Source organism: Mustela putorius, unplaced genomic scaffold (genome assembly GCF_011764305.1).
Source record: "Mustela putorius furo isolate JIRA1106 unplaced genomic scaffold, ASM1176430v1.1 tig00000743_pilon_pilon_pilon, whole genome shotgun sequence".
NCBI lineage: Eukaryota > Metazoa > Chordata > Mammalia > Carnivora > Mustelidae > Mustela > Mustela putorius.
The window spans coordinates 5586169-5606080 of NW_025421464.1; the positions used below are offsets into that span (position 1 = coordinate 5586169).

General features: G+C 53.5%; 1 protein-coding gene across 1 annotated transcript in view; it reads left to right on the top strand.

The window, feature by feature from the left end:
- Positions 1 to 704: 704 nt before the first annotated feature.
- Positions 705 to 19912, top strand: part of LOC123393137 (translation initiation factor IF-2-like) — a 57824-nt gene continuing 38616 nt past the window's right edge. The window contains exons 1-2 of the mRNA XM_045084218.1: positions 705 to 712; positions 1367 to 1958. Of these exons, the coding sequence (XP_044940153.1) occupies positions 705 to 712; positions 1367 to 1958 (600 nt within the window). The remainder of the gene's footprint in view (positions 713 to 1366; positions 1959 to 19912) is intronic.

The following is a 19912-nucleotide window of genomic DNA, read 5'->3' on the forward strand; positions in this document are numbered from 1 at the left end:
TTTTTTTTATTTTTAAAAAATTGTATTGAAGTATGGAATTCATACAAAGAGTACCTAAATCATACGTGTACAACTCTTATTTTTCACAAACTGAATCAACAGTGTGTTTTTGGAGATTTATCTTTATAGATGTGTGTGACTTATATTCACCTATTTTGAAGATCGTGGCATGGAGAATTTTCCACTGTCTGAATTCGTCATGTTCTATCCAGTCTCCCGATGATGGACAGGCAGGTAGTGTCCAGCTTTCCACTATTACAAATGATATCACTTGAACACCTGTGTACAAGTCCTCTGGGAGCCCTGTGTGAGGTGTTCTCAAGGGGAAAGCCCACGTGTCTTTAACCTGACCACATAGTGCCAGGTTGCTGCCCGGCTCCTGGGTCTCACCGGCTCCCAGCTGAGACAACAAGGTCCTCCCAACTGTTCCAGGCAGTTCTTCTCTCTACTGACACCCTGCCCAAACCTACAGTCACCTCTTTGCTGGTCACATACTATCCGTCTCCTCCCCGTCCCGCCCTCCAGCTCTAAATTCACTTCTCCTTCCAGGCCTTACTGAAGCCACACCTCCTCCAGGGAGCTCACCTGGGCAGAATTAGCTTTCATGGTGTCATCTCCTCTGAAGACCTCCTCTAACCACGGTTGTCAAGGTCCACAAAAACAGAAACAAACCCGAACACTGGGAATGGTGAAGGGAGGTAGCGATGGACTGGTAGGGAGTGTCAACAGCTGGGACATACAGCTGATTGTTCTGGGCTTTGATGGATGAGTAGGAATTTGTTGGGTGGAGACGGTGGGAAGGCATTGCTCGCCCAGGGAAAGGCAAAGAAACACTGAAACAGGTTTCTGGGATGGAGATGTGGGCAGGCTGGGCACATGGTGGATGAGACTGGAAAAATGGGCTGTGCTCGGCTTTGAACACTACCCTTTACACTCATCTGACTCTCTCTGCATTCAACTAGCATTCTTGGGAGATGTGGGAACCAGTGAGGGTGAGCACATCCATTGGAAACCTATGAATGTCAGGCACTGTCAAGAAGCTTACATCTATTATCTCTTTGGTTCCTCAACCCAAGTTTTGGATACTATATTCGTGTTGTCCTGATTTTACAGGTGGAGGGAGGAACTGAATCTCAGAAGGGGCAGTCTCTTAGCTATGATCACAGAGCCCCAGAAGTAGGATGAGTACACAGTCCAGGTCCATCGAGGGATTGTTTTAACTCCCCTGCTGCCATAGGAGAGAGAAGGCACCTGCAGGAAATGGGTCACCAGGGCGGGGCACACGTTCCCAGGCACTGGAGCCCCAAGTCCGAATCCCAGGATTCTCCTGACTTTCACGGTGTGGACCTGGGCCAGTCTCGTCCAGTGTGGGCTTCAGTTTACCTCTTCCAACGGGCCGGAGCTCGTCAACACAGGTTCCTCCTGCCCAGCTCTGTAGCCTCGGGTTCCACGTTCCCGCGCTACCGCAGCCCACGCTGTGTGACCTTGTGCCAGTAGCCTGCACTCTCTGGGCGGCCAGCCGGGGATCTCTAAGCGCTCTTCCGGCTCGCGACCGAGCGTCGCTGGCCGCGGAGACCCTCCCCCACCCCTCCGGGTTGCGGGGGCGTGGGTGGGGGTGGGCGCTGGCAACGGCGCGCCCCCCCACCCTACCCCCTCAGCCCCGGGTCGGTGGCCGGATCCGCGCCTGGTTTTGGGCTCAGCCGCGCCGCCCCCTCCCCCGCGCGCATCTCCCCGCCCCCCGCCCCCTCCCCGACGCTCTCGGGGAGCCGGGGCCGCGCGGCTCCTCCTCCCGCAGCCGCATCTGGGGCGCCGCGCCGGCCAGAGGAGAGGCATGGGGCGCCCGCGGGCCGGGGCCGGGGCCGGGGCCTAGGCGGCGGACCTGCGAGCGGACCGGAACAGCGGCGGCGGCGCAGCGCAGCGGCGGAGCGGGCCGGAGGCGGCCGAGGCGCCGGGCGCAGGTGAGGGCGCGGGGGTGGTGCGCGGTGGCCCGACCCCCTTTCCGGGGCCGGTGCGCCCTGTCCCTTGGCGAGACCCCCAATCCGAGTCTCCTCCCGGACAAACATCCCTAAACCGAGGGGCGGCGCTGGCGCAGAAAAGCCCCCTCCCCCTGCCAGTTCTGTCTTCCTAGCCCCCAATCCGAGGGGGCGGCTCTGCGGCTGGAAAGCCCCCTTCTCTGGGTGCGATCTCCCCAGTCTAGGTCTTCCTGGACCCCCAGACCGGGGGAGGGCGGCATGCCTGGGGCCCGGAACCCCCTATCCAGGGCCAGACCCCCCATTCCACCTCTTTTTCCCGCGGACTCTCCCATGCCAAGGGGCTGCCAAAGCTGGGGAGCCCCTCGTCGGGCCCGACCCTCAATCCGCAGGGCGGCCAGGGGGTCAGGCAGACCCTTTCCCTGCCCAGCAACCTTGGAGCTAAGGAGAGGGAGGGCTTTGCCAGCCGGCCAGGGCATTCCTCCATTCAGCCCAGCTGCCTCCATCCCGCCTCAGTAGCCCCGGGAGCCTGCCCAGCCAGCTCCCCCCTGCCCGAGCTCTTTTCCCGGACCTGGCATCTGGGGAGGGGGTGGGGGCAACCCCACCCCCCAGCGCTGCATGGCGCCCCCTCCCTGTTTGCGTACCGGGAGGGGCCGGGCTGACCCGGGCACCTGGGCTGGGGGGGCGCTCACATGGCCACGGGAGGCCCCCACGTGCGGCGCCCCGCGGTGAAAGGGGTTCGCAGCGTTCAGAGCCGGTGGCAGGTGGACCTGCTGGCCGGAGAGGCCAGCTGGGTCCAGATGTGCCGGGCCTGCTGGGAGGGGACATGTGCTACCTGGACATATGATGATGGCCCCTGGCCTCTTTCGACCGAACCTACCAGCTCTGATCCCCCTCCATCGTTCCGTTCCTCTATGCTTTCGTTTCTCTCCCTTCTTCTTCCTCAGAGCTGCCTGTGTTGCAGAGGGACGGGCAGCCAGAGACTGTTGATGTTGTGGGGGGAAAATGAAGTGGGGAAACGGGTTATGGGTTGGTAAAGGCCAGTTACAGGGGAGGGGAGTGAGGGGATGGATGGGGTGCTCTGAGGATGGAAGCCTTAAGCTTGGAGGGCAGTGCTAGTGGGTTTTCCTGCACCCCCACCTGCCTGCAAGTGGAAATGACAGAGGGGGAGGGGGCCGCGGTCCCCAGGCCCAGGAGCCTGGAGGGATCTGCCTCTACCCCCATTGCACCTAAGCTCTCTCAGCCTAGCTCCCTGGGGTCCTGGCTGGCTCTGCCTCTGTGCCCTCACTTGTGGAAGGGGGCTGTGTTTTCTTCCAGGCTCAAGGTGCTGGAATGGGCTTGTACGGGATCATCTCAGAGAGTGGCTGTTGGAGGAGCCCAGTTTCTGTCCCACAGAGGCAACTGTGGGCTGGCTGGTCCCAGGGTAGCCTGAGGGGCCTGAGCCAGACTCCCAGCGGCAGCAGGGCTGGGTGGGGCCGCAGAGCTGGGTGACCGATTGGTGGTTAGAGCGTTGGGAGCCACTGCCAGGCCCCGAAGCGGGGCCGAGCTGGCTGTTGGAGGCCAGTCAGCTGCAGATGCGGAGTGTGCTCCCAGCAGCTCCTGGAGACACTGGCTGTGCACGTGGGGGCGGGCTTGTGTGTGTGTGCGTGTGCCTGTGCTGTGGGAGGGGTGCGCCAGGATGCCTGGGTCCTCCTGGAGCCCAGAGACAGCGACTCGACTTCTGTGAGTGTGCCCGTGGGAAATGTCCATGGCACCCTCCCTTAGTCCATCCGTCAGAGCCTGGACTAGGCCTGTGCTGGGCCCTAGGGACACAGGGTGATCTAGTGTGGCCCGCACCCTCAGGGAGTCGCTGTTCTGCCCAGAAGCAGGGGGCAGGCAGTCTGTACCAGGCACTGGGGGTGGAGTGCAAGGTCCCGACGAGAGAAAGTGTGGGGTAGAACAGGCCTAATGGCTGAGTTTCATGGGACCCAGGGCAGCATCCGGCTGGTCCCAGCTGTGAGATGGAGCCGCAGGTCTGAGGGCTGTGCGGAGGGGCGAAAGGCCGCCTGGCCGCTGAATTGGTGCTTTTGAAAGGAGGCTGAAGGGCACTTGGGAACTAAGGATGGATCGTGTAGTCTGGAACTTTTGTAAGACTCCCTGACGAACTGGTCATACCAGGGGCATCTTGTTAAGTTCTTGCGCAGTTTGTGGGCCCCTGGCTTCTTAAATGCCGGTGCTTCTGTGGAATGGGAAGCTTCTAAGGAATTCCGCTGGACACTCTGTGGGACAGGAGCAGTTGTTCTCTGCGCTTCTATAACTCTGTGATGAACTGATAGATTCACTCATTCCAAAGATCATTAAAAAAGTAGCATCATCTGCCTATAGTGCATTTAAACATTTCCACTTAAACATTCCGAAACGCGCATTAATAAAATCTCGAAGGTGGATTTTTTTTTTTTTTTTTTTTTTTTTTTTTTTTTTTTTTTTCAAAAAGCTCACTGTGGGTATTCAGGAAATGCCCACTGCTCCCAGGATGAAGCCTAGCTTCCTCCCCACACCAGCCCCTCCCCTCTCTCTTTGGCTCTGGTCCCCCTGGCCTGCTTTCAGTTCCTGGAACAGGCCTGGTTGCCTCCAGCCTCAGGGTCTTTGCACACACCAACCAGTTGTCTGCCTGAACACACCTCCCCACATTTCCCTACTTAAGTTCTACTCATCATCGAGATCTCAGCTTAGGCATCACTTCCAGACGAAAGCCTTCCCTGACACCCAGGCCGGATTGTCTCCCTGTCCCCGTCTTCCCAGCCCCCACGGGTTTCTGCCTTCCCTATCCCAGTCACTGTTCCCTATTATCAGATGCCTCTCCGTACAGCTGGTGTGGAGAGGAACAGGGTCACGCTTGCCTCTTCATGCCATCCCACTGGTGCTAAGGACAGGTCTTGGCTCATCCCAGGCCCTCAGTCCATTTCTTTGGCTGAATGAATGGACGGACAAGCACCACTGGGGCATCCTAAGTCGAGGGCTGGGCAGTAGGACGTGGTGAAAGCCTTGGCTGGGTCCATTCATCAGCATGACCGTCCGTATGGGCTCCTGCCTCCAGCTGGGCCTGCAAACTCCGCAGCATTTGGCTAGGCTCTGGGGGGTTATAGGCCCGTGGCCTTTAAAACCCCAGTGTGTCTGTGCGACCCCAGAGGCTTTGCAGGAGAGTGAGGAGCCATGCTTGGGCAGGAGCCTCTGTCTTTGGGGGTGTCTCCGGTGGCACTTATTTCTGTCAACTCATTACCCACATCATCTCCTGCTTGCTTTCCATTCAGGAGGTCACCAGCCTGTCCACTCACTTGTGCGTTTCCTAATGTTCCTTTCTGTCTTTGGGCCCCCAGGGCTTCCGGAGACCTGCTCTGTGTCTCCTGCTAGGCACGGAGACAGAGTGAGACCTACAGGGCCCTGCTCTGTGAACCATAGTCATCCTGCCAGGCCCTTCTGGTGGTAGAGGCTGGTGCTGTCCAGTGCTGGGAAGGGGCATGAGTTTGGGCCCAAGGGAATTGCTTCCTGCAGGACATGCACTAGATCTGGAGTGAATTTTGGAGGATTCAGAGGATTTAGGTAGATAGACAATAGCGGGAAGGACCACGTTGTTGAGGCCGGAAGGCAGCCACCGGAGGCTGGTCATGGGGGTGGGCAGTGTGCGGGGATGGTGAGTGTCCTGTTGCTGCCTCGCTGTGTGCCCCTGGATGTGGCATGTCCCCTCTCTGGGCTCCCTTGATAGGTAGGGCACAAGCTTGGACCTTGTGATCTCAAAGAATTGCCAGCCTCCCAGTGTGGAGTCTGTGGTGCTGACAGCCCAAGAAGAGATTCTCAAGGTCCCTAGCTCTCTGTTGGGCATGTGGGGAGCCGGGGTGGGGCTTGGTTCACTCTCAAGGCTTCGGAGGGCAATGTGTGTTAACACCTGGGGCCAGGATCAACGGGGCTGCTGCTGAGGCTTAGCAGTTTCTTGTAACAGTGGGCCCTGTCAGTTAAGGGAGTGCAGGGCTGGCTCCGTTGAGAGGGGCTCCCCGTCGTGCAGACTCTCACTGCACCCTTTTTGGGAAAGGCTGTCCCTGATGAGAGGCTTCCCGTGTGCTGGACCAAAGACAGGCCCACTTTTGACTTCATCAGACTCTTGTGGGGGGGCCCTTTAAGACTCATGGGACCTGACTTCCTTTTGTCGTGGCTCATGGAGGTGGGAGGGGTGCATTCTCTCCCTCTACCTTCTTCCACAGTGTCTCCTGGTGGCCGCAGGCAGGCGGCCAGGACGGAGGCCTTCAGGGCACGAACAGCACTCAGGGTGCAGAAGATACTGAATCTCGGCATCTTCCCACCACCACCAGGGGTAGGAATGAACAGGGATATTTTGTCTCCATTTGACAGATGAGGACACTGAGGCTCAGGGATGTTGGGTGGTTTCCTAAGGTTACTCAAAGCGGGGCAGAAGGTGAGCCCATAGCCCGGGAGCCCGGGGGGTGCCAGCACACAGGAGCCTGTCGCTAACTGATGGCACATCACTTCCTGAGCCGAGGAGCGGGGCTCTGGATCTCTCCGTGCTGGGTTTCGCAACGCCGCCTCCTCCCCGCCAAGCTGTCTGACGTGGCCTTTTCAAAAACCCAAAATGAATGGAAGCAAATTTTGTTTGGAGAATTTTGCTACACCCTTCACCAGGGCTGGTTGCAAAACCAGGCTTGGGGATCCCTGATACTGCTGCTGCTGATCCCAATAATGGCAACGGTGTCACTGGCTAACACCCACTCGTGGAACAGAGCACTGGTGACCAAGTCCCAGGAGCCACACATGGTGCCGGACCCTCCGGTTAATGAGCACCAGCTCTAAGCACCTTAAATTCGGCCTCTCCTTTAGTCCCATGACGTCCTATTACTATCCCCATTTTACAGATGAGAAGACAAGCACAGAGGGCTGGAGTCGCCCCAAGCCCCAGAGCTGGCCAAGTGGAAGTGCCAGGATTTGAGTCCAACCCAGTCAGAGTCTAGAATCTGGTCTCCGCCCACATTTTGGATATGTGTTCACCAGCAGTGATGGGGGGGGTTGGTATGTAGAGGTGGGCATTGGGCCACGGGAATTAAATGTGGCAGACCTGGACCCTGGCTTGGGGGAACCTGGCCGCTCACTGGAGGCAGATCGTGGCCAGAACTGAGAGCAGGCTCAGGAGAGACCTTGGATGTCATCGGTCGCTCTTGGGCCCCACCAGGGCTTGCTGGGTTTCCTGGCTATTAACAGGAGGAGCGCCATGGCCCTTCCCCATAAATTTGCTCTTCACTGACTCACAGCTCTGGGAGGGGGCCCATCCATCAGGCTCCAGGGTTGATGGGAGGTGGCACAGGTGCTGAGGGAGAAGCAGGGATACAGTGCGACAGAGAGGGAACAGGATGCTGGCATCCTGGGACCCCTTGTATCCAGCCCGGCACGGGGACTTCGGAGGAGGCAGCAAAGCAGACATGGCATTTGTCTACCTTCCTTCCGCGTGAGAGGACCTGAGCAGGTGATTCGTCTCCTGGAGTTTGCTTCAGAAATGACTAAAGCCACATTTCATACGTGAGGGGGTCATCTTGAGAAAGCACACGACAACGTGGGCAGGTTCTGTCTTTGATCATGCAGAAATGGGGCAGGCATCCTGCCGTATAAATGGAGTATGAGACCACTTATTGAGTGCCTGCTGTGTACCTTCACGCTGTGCTGGGCCCCCACCACAGGGGCTCCGAACCACACCCGATGAAGTATTTGTGATTGCACAGGAGGGGGTCTCCGTGCCCCCAGATATGGGCCGGGGAGGGAAAACTAGGCCTCTGGGTTCACAGGTTTTTCTTTCTGCGGTGACAGATGAGCCTGCGGTGACAGGGCTGGGTTCAGGAGGCTTTTGCTTTGAATCTACCAGGAGATGGGGGTTTGGAATGACTGGCGAGCTGGTTTGCTGCTGTGTGTCCCCTGTGGAGTCCCAGAACCTCTCTGGGCCTCGTGGTCTCCATCTATTTGTTGAAGTGCTGGGAGTTAGGGCTCCACGGCTCGCCCAGCTCTGCTCTCTGTGGCTTCAGGAGTAAACTGAGCTGAGATTCCCTCTGGAAGGTGTCAGGGAGCCCCCACGGGCCTCACCCCTGACCCTCGGCCCAGCTTCCCACCTCTCCCTGTCCCCCAGGCCCAAGCCAGAGGGAGGGAGCCTGTCCTTCCGCCCACTGCGGGCTGACTGCGCGCAGTGACGCAGCAGCCGAGGGCTCTGGAGCGCAGCTTGGAAACGGGGATCCGGGTTTGCTGAAGACAGGGGAGAGAAGACTCTTCCCACCACCCCCAGCTGCCTGCCTGCCTGCCTCCCTCCCCCGGCTGCCGCCAAGCCCCGGCACCTCCTCGGCACTGCCAGATCCACTTACAGGGTGGGAAGCTCAGCTGAAGAGGGCCCCAGTTCACATCCCAGTGTGCCGAGGCCTTGCCGTGTGGCCATGGCACGCTTGCCTGCTCTTCTGGGCAGTGTGCACTGTGAGGACTGGGCTTTGGGATCCAGAGGCTGGCTGGGCAGTTGGCAGGGTCCCCTGGGACCCAGAAGGAGCTCTTCCGCCACCTGTGAGCTCCATGTGTGCCCCCCGCGGTGCAGGGAGCAAGGTGCTGTGCTCCTCTCCATTTTCCATCCTGGGAAACTGAGGCCGCACAGCAGGTGAATGGTGGAGCCAGGATGGACCCCAGGTCTGGGTGACTCAGGTATCCAGGCGAGAAGGCAGACCCCAGGCAGGAGGCCAGCTGGGTCACTGAGAACCTTCTGGTGCCTTCTCTGAGTCTCGGTTTCTGCACTTGTGCAATAAGGTTGGGGGGAGGTTGGGGCTGCCCCAGGCCATCTCTGGGTCCCCCGCTGCCACTGCTGGGAACTCTGCGCTTCCTCACCGACCTCCAGCTCCCACCGTGGAAGCCAGGGTGTGATAGCAGGCAAGGAAGTGTCGGCATCTTGCAGCTCTCCTTCGGGGGGAGCCTGCCACCTTTGGGGGGGTGAGAGATTCCTGGAGAACTGGGCATATGCGAGTTTTTCCAGGGATCGCCTGCATGGGGACAGAGATAGGTTGGCTCTGGGCAGTCGGGGGTCTGGGGGTGGGGGTGGGGTGGGGACTTGGCTTCCTGCTGGGCCAGGCCCACCTTTGCCTGTCTGTAGATCTGCTCCTTGTGTGTCTGGTTCATCAGGGGGCTCTGGGAGGGTGTGGGCATGGATGGGAGGGTAGGGCCCCCCTCGGGCCCCCTCACCCCACTGCATGCGTGTTGGGGGGAGATGTGGGTGCAGAGTGAGTGTGTATGTTTTATGTGCTATGTGTGTATGGGGAGCGTGTGAGAAATGAGCGTGGGAGTGTGCGTGCGTGCGTGTGTGTGAGTGATGTCGCCTCCATTCGAGCCAGGCCCTTCGTGTATCGTCAAGTCCTCTTGACATTGGGAGGCAGATGGTAATATCCCCCCTTTCTTCTCAGTGGTCATGCAGCAAACACACAGGACGTGCCGGCTCTGTGCCCAGAGCAGGTGTGGGGCCCGTGTCAGTGAGCGCAGCTCCCGGGCCCGGCCCCGCAGCACCCACGGTCCTCTCGGAGGCCAGTGGTCAGGACATCACCTCCCACGTGAATGTGAGCTCCTGTCGAGACAGGGGCTGCTGCTATCAGAGACAAGTACAAGGAGACCTAGTCTGCGGGGCAGGGAGGGTCGTCCTGAGGAGGTGATGATGGACCTGCCACCTGAGAGCCAGAAGGAGGGAATTGGGACAGAAAGGCCCTGTGCTGGGCAGCAGGGGAATGGGAGGGTCAAGAGCCTGGAGAGCAAGGGGCTCCATGGGAGGTAGAATCAGGGCCTGGAGGGACACAGGTGGGCTCTTGGCACAGGAGGAAGCTGAGGCTCAGACAGGTGAGGTGGCCTGCCCAGGTACGGCTAGAAACTTAGCCAGAGGGTCTGCCCTGGTTGTAGTTAGCAGAACCTTTGACTCACACAGAGTCCGACTTGGGACCTCTTGAGCAATCTGCCTGAGGTCCCCCAGCAAGTTAGCATGGAGTGATGCCTCCTGTCGGCACCACCCCCCGTGCGTGGATGCTTCCCGTGGAAAGAAACTGAGGAGCCACAGAAGGTTCTGGAGTAGGGCAGACCCATAGTGCTCTCTGGGCTGACCACACCCCAGGCCTTCCCAGCACTGGTGTGGAATGTTGGCCATTTGCCTGCCTGCTGAGGCTGAGGCTAGAGCCAGCTGACCTCTGCCGACCCAGTGTGTCACCACCCTCTGCTGACGCTGGATGGGCTGGGGGCGCAGGCAGTGAGTGGGCAGTGATGGGCAGGGGACTCCCTGGCCAGCACCCCTTTGCCAGGCTGGGTTTGGCTGATGACAAGGCCATTTCTGGAGGCCATCAGGGAGGCAGCCTTGCACCTGGAGACCTTGGGGTGAGTCTGGGGTCTCAGCTGTAGAGCCGACACTGAGCTCCTTCCCTGCCTCTGGTCTCCTTCTCAGGCATCTTTTGGCTCTAGCCTTCACACCTCTGGCCAAGATGACTGTCTCAGCCCCCTCCCAGGTCTCCTGCCCATATACATATACACAGGCCAAGTGATTGATGGAGAAACCACGCCCACCCCCTTACATCTCATCGTGAGTCCTGAGCAGTCAGTGCCCCTGTCACCTGCCTCCGTCCCCCCCTCCAGCCCTCTCCAGCCCCCGGTGTGCTCTCACTTACAGCTCAGCTGAATGAGTTGGGAGTCACAGAACACACAGGGTCCTCTGGCCCCCAAACCTTCCCATTCGGCTGTTCCTTCTGCCCAGAATACCCTTCCCCAAAGTCCTTGTTCAGTAACTCCTGTTGGTTACTGAGCACTCAGCTCAGGCCTTGCCTTTCCAGGAGACTTTCTCTCTCATCCACACGAGTCACTCCTGCCCGGACTCCAGAGGCCTGTGCTCTGTGAAGTCCACTTATGTGTCTGCCTCCCCTACGCCTCCTGACAGGGGCCAGGCTGGTGCCCCTTGGCACCCCGCACCCCCCTGCAGTGCCTAGCCTGGGGCCTGGCACACAGTAGGTGCACAGCTCGTGCACTGCCGTGCCCCATGGCCAGAGTACAGCCCCTGCAGGGGCCAGGTCATGTGACAGGTGCCTCAGATAGGAGCTCAGCCCCCAGGTCCCACTGGGACCCCTCCGCTCCTCTCCTCGGGGACTGGGAGTAGGAGCAATGTCCAAGTGAGCCCATATGGAGTGATATGGGGCTGCCTTGGGCTGGGTGAGCAGGAAATTGCCTGGTCGGTTGCCTCATTTTAGCTTATGGACCCACCAGGGATTTTTTTTTTTTTTTTTTTTTTTGCCAAAAGAGAGTCAGGAGAAGCCCGACTGTTTGAAAGGAATAGATTTCTTGTTCTTTAAGCCCCTGAAATTTGGGGGTTTATTCTCAACGCAGTCTAGTCCGCGTTAATTGTTATAAGGATCTACCACATGCCCAACATTATTCCAGGCTATGGGGACAATATTCCGCCACGGAGGCTCTCGTGAGAACTGAGTGAAAACAGATGCGGAAGCCTCCGCTCTGTGGCAGCACATAGTAGGCGCCACCGGTTAGCCGAGCTGTCTCAGATCTGTTCTCCTCCTAGACCTGCTGCTGGGTCTCCCCCACCCCAGGCTCACATCTGGGCTCTCTCCCCCAGGGTGCTAACTGTTGTGAGGAGCAGCCTCGCTGGGAAGGCTGAGGTTGGGAGGGAGGCGTCTCTGGACAGACAGGGGTGGGGGGGCCACTAGAGGGGAGCCCCTGCCTGCCCAGCGTGGGAGCTGGGGAAACCGCTAGAAGCAGCTTCCCACTGCTTCCACCTTTCTTCCTCCATCGCAGCGTCCGCCAGCTGCATTAGTTAACCTGTCGCTACGTAACACATCACCCCAAAAGTTAGTGACTTCAGACAATTGTAAACATTTATTAGCTCTCTTTTTCGCACATACACACACGCAGGAGCCGCTCAGAGGGGATCTGGTGTAGACTCATTATCCGTATGTTAGCCAGGGTTGATGCCGACTGTCTCCAGTAAGGCCTGGGCCAGACCTTGCGTTATTTCTCTCTCTGATACCCCCAGGTACTCTGGGTGGCAGGAATCGCTGTCCCCTACACGTGGGGAAATAAGTCACCGCGCGGGAAAGTGACTCTCGGTCCAGCAGGCAGCTGGAAGAACTGGGATTTGAACCCAGACCAGCTAGCCTCATGGCCTGCGCTCTTAACCACTATGTCATCCCGGCCAGGGTGAGCATGAGTGGGTTGGGGAAGGAGACTCTGGGAGGGCCTTAGTGACCATTTAAAAGTGAGGTGTTAATAGCAGCAAGTATTTATGTCCACCTGTTTTAAAGAGCGAGGCTTTCTTTTGTTGTTGTTTTTCCCCTCCTGTTTTTTTTTTTTTTTTTTAATTGAAAGAACGAAATTGAGGTGACAACTGCCTCAGCCCTGAGGACTCTGGGAAGGCTTTTCAGAGCCACAGGCCGACCGCCCTGGAGTGGTCACCAGCAGACCTGTCCACCCAAAGGAGGAAGTGAGCCGACTCTGAGCGGTCCTGGCTCAGCTCACCAGCTAGGTGACCTTCAGTAAGTCACAGAAATCTCTTGGAGTCTCAGTTTCCCCATCTGTTCCCCATGGGATAATGGTGTCACAGCCCATCTGGAGACTTGGTGTGAGAGTGAAGTGAGGTCTGTGTGTTAAAGTCCTGAGGACAGGACCCAGCACATAGTAGGTGCTCAAGAAAAAGCCACTGGTATTGTGGGGCTCTCTTATGACCTCCCCTGGCCACATGTGCACACACTGCGTCCTCTGGCCTTTCCTTCCCACACTCCAGTCCAGGTCAATTCACAGGTCAGCCTGGGTCTCCTGGTGAGACCAGCACACAGAGAGAGGGGGAAGCTGAGGCCCAGAGATGACTTGCCTGAGGGCCTCACTGGTGGAGACGGGACTGAACCAGAGGCCTGGACTTGGAATCTTGTGCCTTGTTCCACTGTCTCACCCTGAAGGGTCCTTGGGAGAACCTTAGGACACTGAAGGCATTGCAGTAGCTCTCAGACTGCCTTGGAGCCAGGACCCTTGGTCCTCACCCCCTCACTGCCCTCAGACCCCCACGTGACCCTGTTGAGTTGCCTCCCTCTCTGTGCCTTTCCTGCAGCAAGGTGGTGGGGAGAGCCTGGGCTGCCACGGTCCAAGGCTTCTCGCCCAGACCCACCTCTGGGTCTCCCTACCCCAGGCTCACTTCTGTGTTCTCTACCCCAGGTCCACCTCTGGATTCCTCTCCCCCGTGCTCACTTCTGTGTCCTCCTCCCCCATTCCCCACCTCTGTGTCACCTCCCCCAGGCCCCTGCCTCTGTGTCTCCTCCTTCCTCTGCTGTCCTGATTTGTGCTTGGCCCATATATAAAGTAGCAGCTTTTAGGTCGGAAGTCAGGCGATGGGAATTTCCTGCTTGGAGAGGCCCACCCAGGCCCACCCCTTACCTGGGGACCCAGAGTGGCCTCTACCGGGGGTAGTGGCTGTGGGTCTGAAGACAAGAGCTCCTGTAAAGATCCTCCCAGCGCTGCAAGCTCACTGTGCCCCCCACTCCCTCCCTGTGCGTCCTTCACTGGGGAGGAGATATATTTAGACAAAATGCTCCATTCTGTGCAGATTCCATATCCACTGTGCCTGTCCAGGCTGGAGGAGGCAGGGGCTATGAGCAACCTGGTACCTGGCATCTGGGCTGCTTGGAGGTCTGGGGCCAGGGTGGTTGGACCAGAACTCTTCCCTGCGGACTGTGGATGAGTCTTCCTCTCCACCTTCCTGTCCCTTTGAGCCACATCTCTGACCCTTGGCCTCCAAGGCGCAGCCAAACTCAGTCATTTGCTCCTCTGCCCCCCACTTTCTAAGCCTCTCTGTCCTCCTGGTCCCTCTCAGCAAGCAGAGTGCCTTCTGCCTTGTATAGTCAGTCTGCTAACTTGTATTTTGTGTCTTCTGCGGGCCAGGCCCTTGCTGGAAGCCAGGGATATGGAGGTGACTAATAAGGCCCTCAGAGTGACCACATCCCAGGCTGGGAGGCAGGTCCCAGGCCAGTAGGGCGACATCAAGATACTTGTTGCTGTAGCAGGAAGCCCTACGACAAGGGACACTAGGGCTGCTGTGGTGATCTGGGAGGGTCCCCTGCAGGACCGGTGGTCCCAGGGGAGACCTCTAGGTTCAGAGGGAGTAAGCCAACAACTGGAGACAGGGCAGATGTTCCTGGCAGAGGGAACAGCACATGCAAAGGCCAGGAGAGGCGCGAGAACCTGGCTGCGCTGGAGAGAGTGGAGAGCAGGAAGGCAGGGAGGAGCTCGGTCTTGCTGAGCCTCAACAGCCAGTCTGAGGTTCTTGCCCCCTTCCTCCTGCCCCAAGCACCTGAAAGCTGGGGGACCACTGTCAGCAGGCCTGTGGCAGGTCTGGTGTGAGCATGGCAAGGCGTCTGGTCAGTGGCTCCCCCCGCTGCCACCAGGCTGGCTCTGGCTCGCACACCAGATGTGCTGTGCCCAGCTGGGTGGGAATCAGAAATAGCTCACACGTGCTCAGCACTTGGTAAAGCAGCTCCCCCCGTTCTCGGCGCATTTCATCTGCACCCGAGTCAAGGACAGCTCAGTGCTTGCAAGCTGGGTGACCTTCTCCCTCCGTTTATTAATACACCGCCCACTTGGGGCTGCAGGCAGAGCTGGGAGAATGCGTGTAGGGTGGCAGCAGGGGTGTCCTAGACAGGGGAAATGCCCAGGGGCTGGAGGCTGACACCTACCCACTAGAACACTCACTGTCCAGCCAGATAAATCCCAAAATACAAAAAGGAGTGTAAAATTCCTTGGAATCCACCTCCCTGTGGTGCCCATCATTAACATTTTGGTATCAGCCTTCCAGATAGCCCTCCAAGTTGATCTTCCCTGGCAGATGGATTCATTCATTCATTCATCAAATATTCGTTAAGTGCTCACTCCATGCCAGGCCCTGTGGCGATCAGAGGGGGCAAGACAGAGTCTTAGAGAACTCAAAAACACAACTGAAACGGGGATGAGATCCACAGAGAAGGAGGTCTGAGTCCAGGCTGGGTTTTGGGGAGGGCTTCCTGGAGGAGGTGACACTTGGGCTGAGGCCTAAGAGGTGAGGAGAAGTCCCCCCAGCAAAGAGATACGGAGGGAAATCATTCCTGTCAGAGAGAATGGCAGATGTGCAGACCCTATGGTGGGAGGGGAGGGGTGTTCTCAGTGAAGAGAAAAGGAAGATGGAGAGGCTGAGTGCTGGGGTGAGAGAGGACACGGTGAAGCACGAGGGGGTGGTGGGGACCTGACCATGTGGGGTCTCGTGGGCTGTGGGCAGGGCTTGGGGATTTCCATAAGATCATGGGGTGTGGGAATGTGGGGGACTCATGTTCAATTTTAGTATTTGTGCTCCCGAAGCAAGCGTGACACTCATGTTCAGACCCAACTCTACTGCTTAGCTGGTTGACTTCAAGCAAATTACCTAGCCCCTGTGGCTCGTGCTTCTTGACTGTAGAGGGGAGCCAGCAGTGAGCCAGCAATAGTCCCTACCTCAAAGACTGTTGTAAGGATGAAATGATGTAATGAGATTCTCAGGACAGGATTTGTCCTACAAAAATTGCTCATATTGGTGGCCATATGACGTTAAAGTCATCTGTAGATGAAGTATGTGTTTGTAGGTGATTTTGCGTTAATAGGGTCATGTGAGTCCTGTTTGTAGCTACGTTTCCCCTTGATGCTAGCCATCTTTCTGAGTCAGTGGCTACGGAGTATTATTATATTTAAAATATCTGTGTTGAGGTGTAATGTGTTGTAGAAGGCACTAATCTTATGTGTATAGTATAGCTTGACCCATATCCATATATGCATATATGTCGTATGTCACATATCATATGGTGTGTATATCATATATATCTATAACCACCTGGTAACCTCCACTCAGATCAAAATATAGGATGTTTCCAGCTCGCTCAAAAGGCTGTCATGCTTTTTCCCTGTTAATCCCCACGCATCGCCCCTAGTGGTTATCATTATTCTGACTGCCAGATCATAGCTTAGTTTTGACAGTTCTAGACCTTCATATAAATGGTGATTGTGCAGGATGTCCCTTTTGTATCTGGCTTCTTTTGCTCGTCCTTTTGTCTGGGAGATTCATTCATGTCACGTGCATTGGTAGTTCATTCTTTTATATCACCATCTCGTATTTCACTGAGTGAAATACACTGAATTTCATACTTTATCCATCCTATTATTGATAGACATTTAGACACTTAGGTTATTTCCAGTTTGGTTTTTTTTTTTTTTTACTATATGGAATATGCTGTTCTGGACTTTTTTAATACATAGTTTTCAGGGGAACTTATGAATTTATTTCTGTTGGGTACATAGCCGGGAGCGGTTTCTGGTTCATAGAAGGTGAAAATGTTCAGCTTTGGTAGATACTCTGCCAGTCTCCCAAAGTGGCCGAACCAGTCTGCATTCTCCCCCACAGTGCGTGAGAGTTCCAGTTGCTCCACATCCTCACCAACACGCTGACACTAAAGATAATTAGATAACATCCAGTAGCTGCAGGGAATTCTGCTACAAAGTTGAACCACCTTGAACCAGCTCCCCAATGATGGACATTTAGGTTGTTGCCAACATTTATGTGATTTTTTTTTTTTAATTAAAAGATACGGATGGCTCAGTTAGTTGGGCATCTGCCTTCGGCTCAGGTCATAATCCCAGAGTTCTGGGATCGAGCCCCCCTTGGTCTCCCTGCTCAGGAGAGAGCCTGCTTCTCCCTCTCCCTCTTCCTCTCTCCCTCCTTGTGCACGCGCTCTCTCTGTCCCTCTCAAATAAAATAAAGTCTTAAAAAAAAAAGCTAAATCAATAAAATAAATATTTAAAAATAAAGTAATGGAAGCAACCAAGATGTCCTTCAATCAATGAATGCATAAATAAATTGTGGTATATCCATTTAATGGAATATTATTCAGTGATCAAAAGAAACGAGCTATCAAGCCACAAAAAAGACATGGAGGAGCTTTAAATGCAATTACTAAGCAAAAGAAGCCAGTCTGAGGAGATTACATAGTGTCTGATTCTGACTATACGACATTCTGGAAAAGGTAAAACTGTAGAGCCACGGATTTGGGGGAAGGGAGGAAGGAATGAGTAGGTGGAGCATAGAGGATTTTAGGACAGAGAAACTCTTCTGTATGCTACTGAAATGGTGGCTGCTTTAAATTATACATTTGTCTAAACCCATAGATCTTTACAGTACAGAGTGATAATTACAGACTTCAGTTCATAATAATGTATCAATATTTGTTCATCAGTTGTAGCAAATGTACATTTGTGAGACGTCCATTGCAGGGGAGCAGGGGTATATATGGGAACTCTGTACTTTCTGCTCAATTTTCTGTAAACCAAAAATTACTCTGAAAAATAAAGCCCATTAATTAAAAAGAATTAAAATGTCAATGTAAAAATATTAAAAAGGAAAAAGACAAAACCAAAATTCACTAGCAGTGTCCACTGTAGTGTTAGAGATACATCCTCTTGGTGGTTCTCTCTGGGGATGTTTTTCTTGATCTCTGCGGAGATGATACTCCAGAATCCTTTTGTGTTTCACTCCTGTTCCATTCCTCCCTGCTCATTCTCATGGTGGAAGCACATCCCCATATTACTTAAAACTCCCCTTGAATATCATGTTTAGTGGCTCCCTAAAGCAGGAGGAGATTTATATTCTGATGATGGAATTGAAGCCATTGTTTGGAGGAGAAAAAAAAGGAGATTGATGAAATGATGGAATTATGGGTGTTACATTTAGGAGAAATGATTTAGAATTATAGCATCTAACTTGGTACCAGTGCATCTCACAGTCTCAGTACAGTTATCTTCTAAGTGACAGAATGAGGTGTGTTTACATTCTGGAAATGAATGATTATGGATCTTTGAACAGATCAAACTTAACATTTCAAAACTCGAAGAATTTTAGAAACTCTAAGTTGAAAAAAAAAAAAAAAGCCAGTCAAGGTATTCTAGTTTAATCTTTTTTTCCCCAGTGTAACTTTGATTTATTTTCCTTTTTTAAAAACAACTTTCATTGAAGTATAATTGGCATACAATAAATCATACATATCTAAAGTGTTCAAATTGGTAGGTTTTGACAAATGTATACACTTGTGGAGCCACCACCACAATCAAGATAATGAGCATATCCATCACTCCCAAAAGTTTCCTCATGGCGCTTGGTAATCCTCCCTCTTGGTCTTCTTCTAACCCTTCCCAGTCTGCCTCTCCTACTCTCTACTCTTACCCCTCCCCATGCCCAGGCAGGCATTCTTGTGTGTTTCCTAAAATTCTATATAAATGGAATCATACATTCTCTTTTTGTTTGGCTTCTTTCACTCATCATACTGGTTTGGAGATTGTTGTAATGTGTATTAGTATATGTACTAGTACTTCATTTTTTTCCCCCCTGAATAGTATTCCATTGGGTGGATATGCCATAGTTTATTCATTTATTTCTTGTTAGACATTGGTTTTGTTTCTAGTTTGGGGCTATTACAAATAAAGTCTCTATGAATATGTGCTTATAAGTCTTTATATGAACATAAGCTTTCATTTCTCTTGGGTAAATAAATACCTAGGAGAGTTATGACTGAACAGTATGGTAGGTGTATGCTTAACTTTTTAAGAATCTGCTCATGTTTTCCAAAGTGGGTGTTCCATTTTAAATTCCTACTAGCAATGTATAAAAGTTTCAGTTCCTCTACACCTTCACCAACACTTGGGATAGTCAATCTTACTAATTTCAAGCATGCTAATACTGATATTTCCTTCTGGTGATAATTTGCAATTCCTTAATCACCAGTGGTGTTGAGCATCTTTTCATGTGCTTATTTGCCATCCGTATATCTTCTTTCCCAAAGTGTTTCTTCAAATCTTTTGCCCACTTTTAAATTGGATTGTTTGTTTTCTTATTATTGAGTTTGAGGGCTCTCTGTGTATTCTGGATACAAGTCCTATAAAGGATATATGTTTTTGCAAACATTTTCTCCCAGTCCGTGGCTTGTCTTTGTATTTCCTTAAGAGTGTCTTTCAAAGCACAGGCATTTTTGATGAAGTACAAGTCTTTATGGATTATGTTTGGTGTGGTCATTGCTAAGAAATCTTTACCTAACCCGGTATCATAAAGGTTGATTCTATGTTTTCTTCTTGAAAGAAAATTTTAGGTTTCGTATTTTGAACTGTGATCCATTCTGAGCTAGTTTTTATATAGTGCGAGATATGGATTAAATTTCACTTTTTGCTTATAAATATCCATTCATTCCAACACCATTTGCTGAAAAAAATCTCCTGGCTCTACTGCATTGTCTGTGCTCCTGCATCAAAAATCAGTTGTCCAGGGCTGCCCAGCTGGCTCAGTTGGTGGAGCATGCAACTATTGATCTCGGGGTTGTGACCGCAAGATCATGAGTTTGAGCCCCATGTTGGGTGTAGAGATTACTAAAAAAATAAAAAAATAAAAATCAATTGTCCGTGTATGTGTAGGAGTCTATTTCTAGACTCTCTCTTCTGTTGCATTAAGTTGTCTATATTTATACGAGCATCACACTGTTTTGAAATCAGCCTTCCAACTTTCCTCTTCTTTTTCAAAGTTGTTTTGGTTATTGTAGGTCCTTTGTATTTCCACATGAATTTGAGAATTAGCTTATCAGTTTTTATGAAAATGCCCACTGAGGTTTTGATTGAGATTGATTTGAATATATAGATCAATTTGGAGAGAACAAACATCTTAATATTGAGTCTTCTAGCCCATGAGTAAAGTATCTTTATTTAGGTAAGTTTTTTTTTAAACTTATTATCTCAGCAATGGTCTTCCATATCAAGGTCTTTCACATCTTTTGTTCTGTTTATTACTAAGAACTTTGTGGTTTTGATGGTATTATAAAAAGTATTTTTTA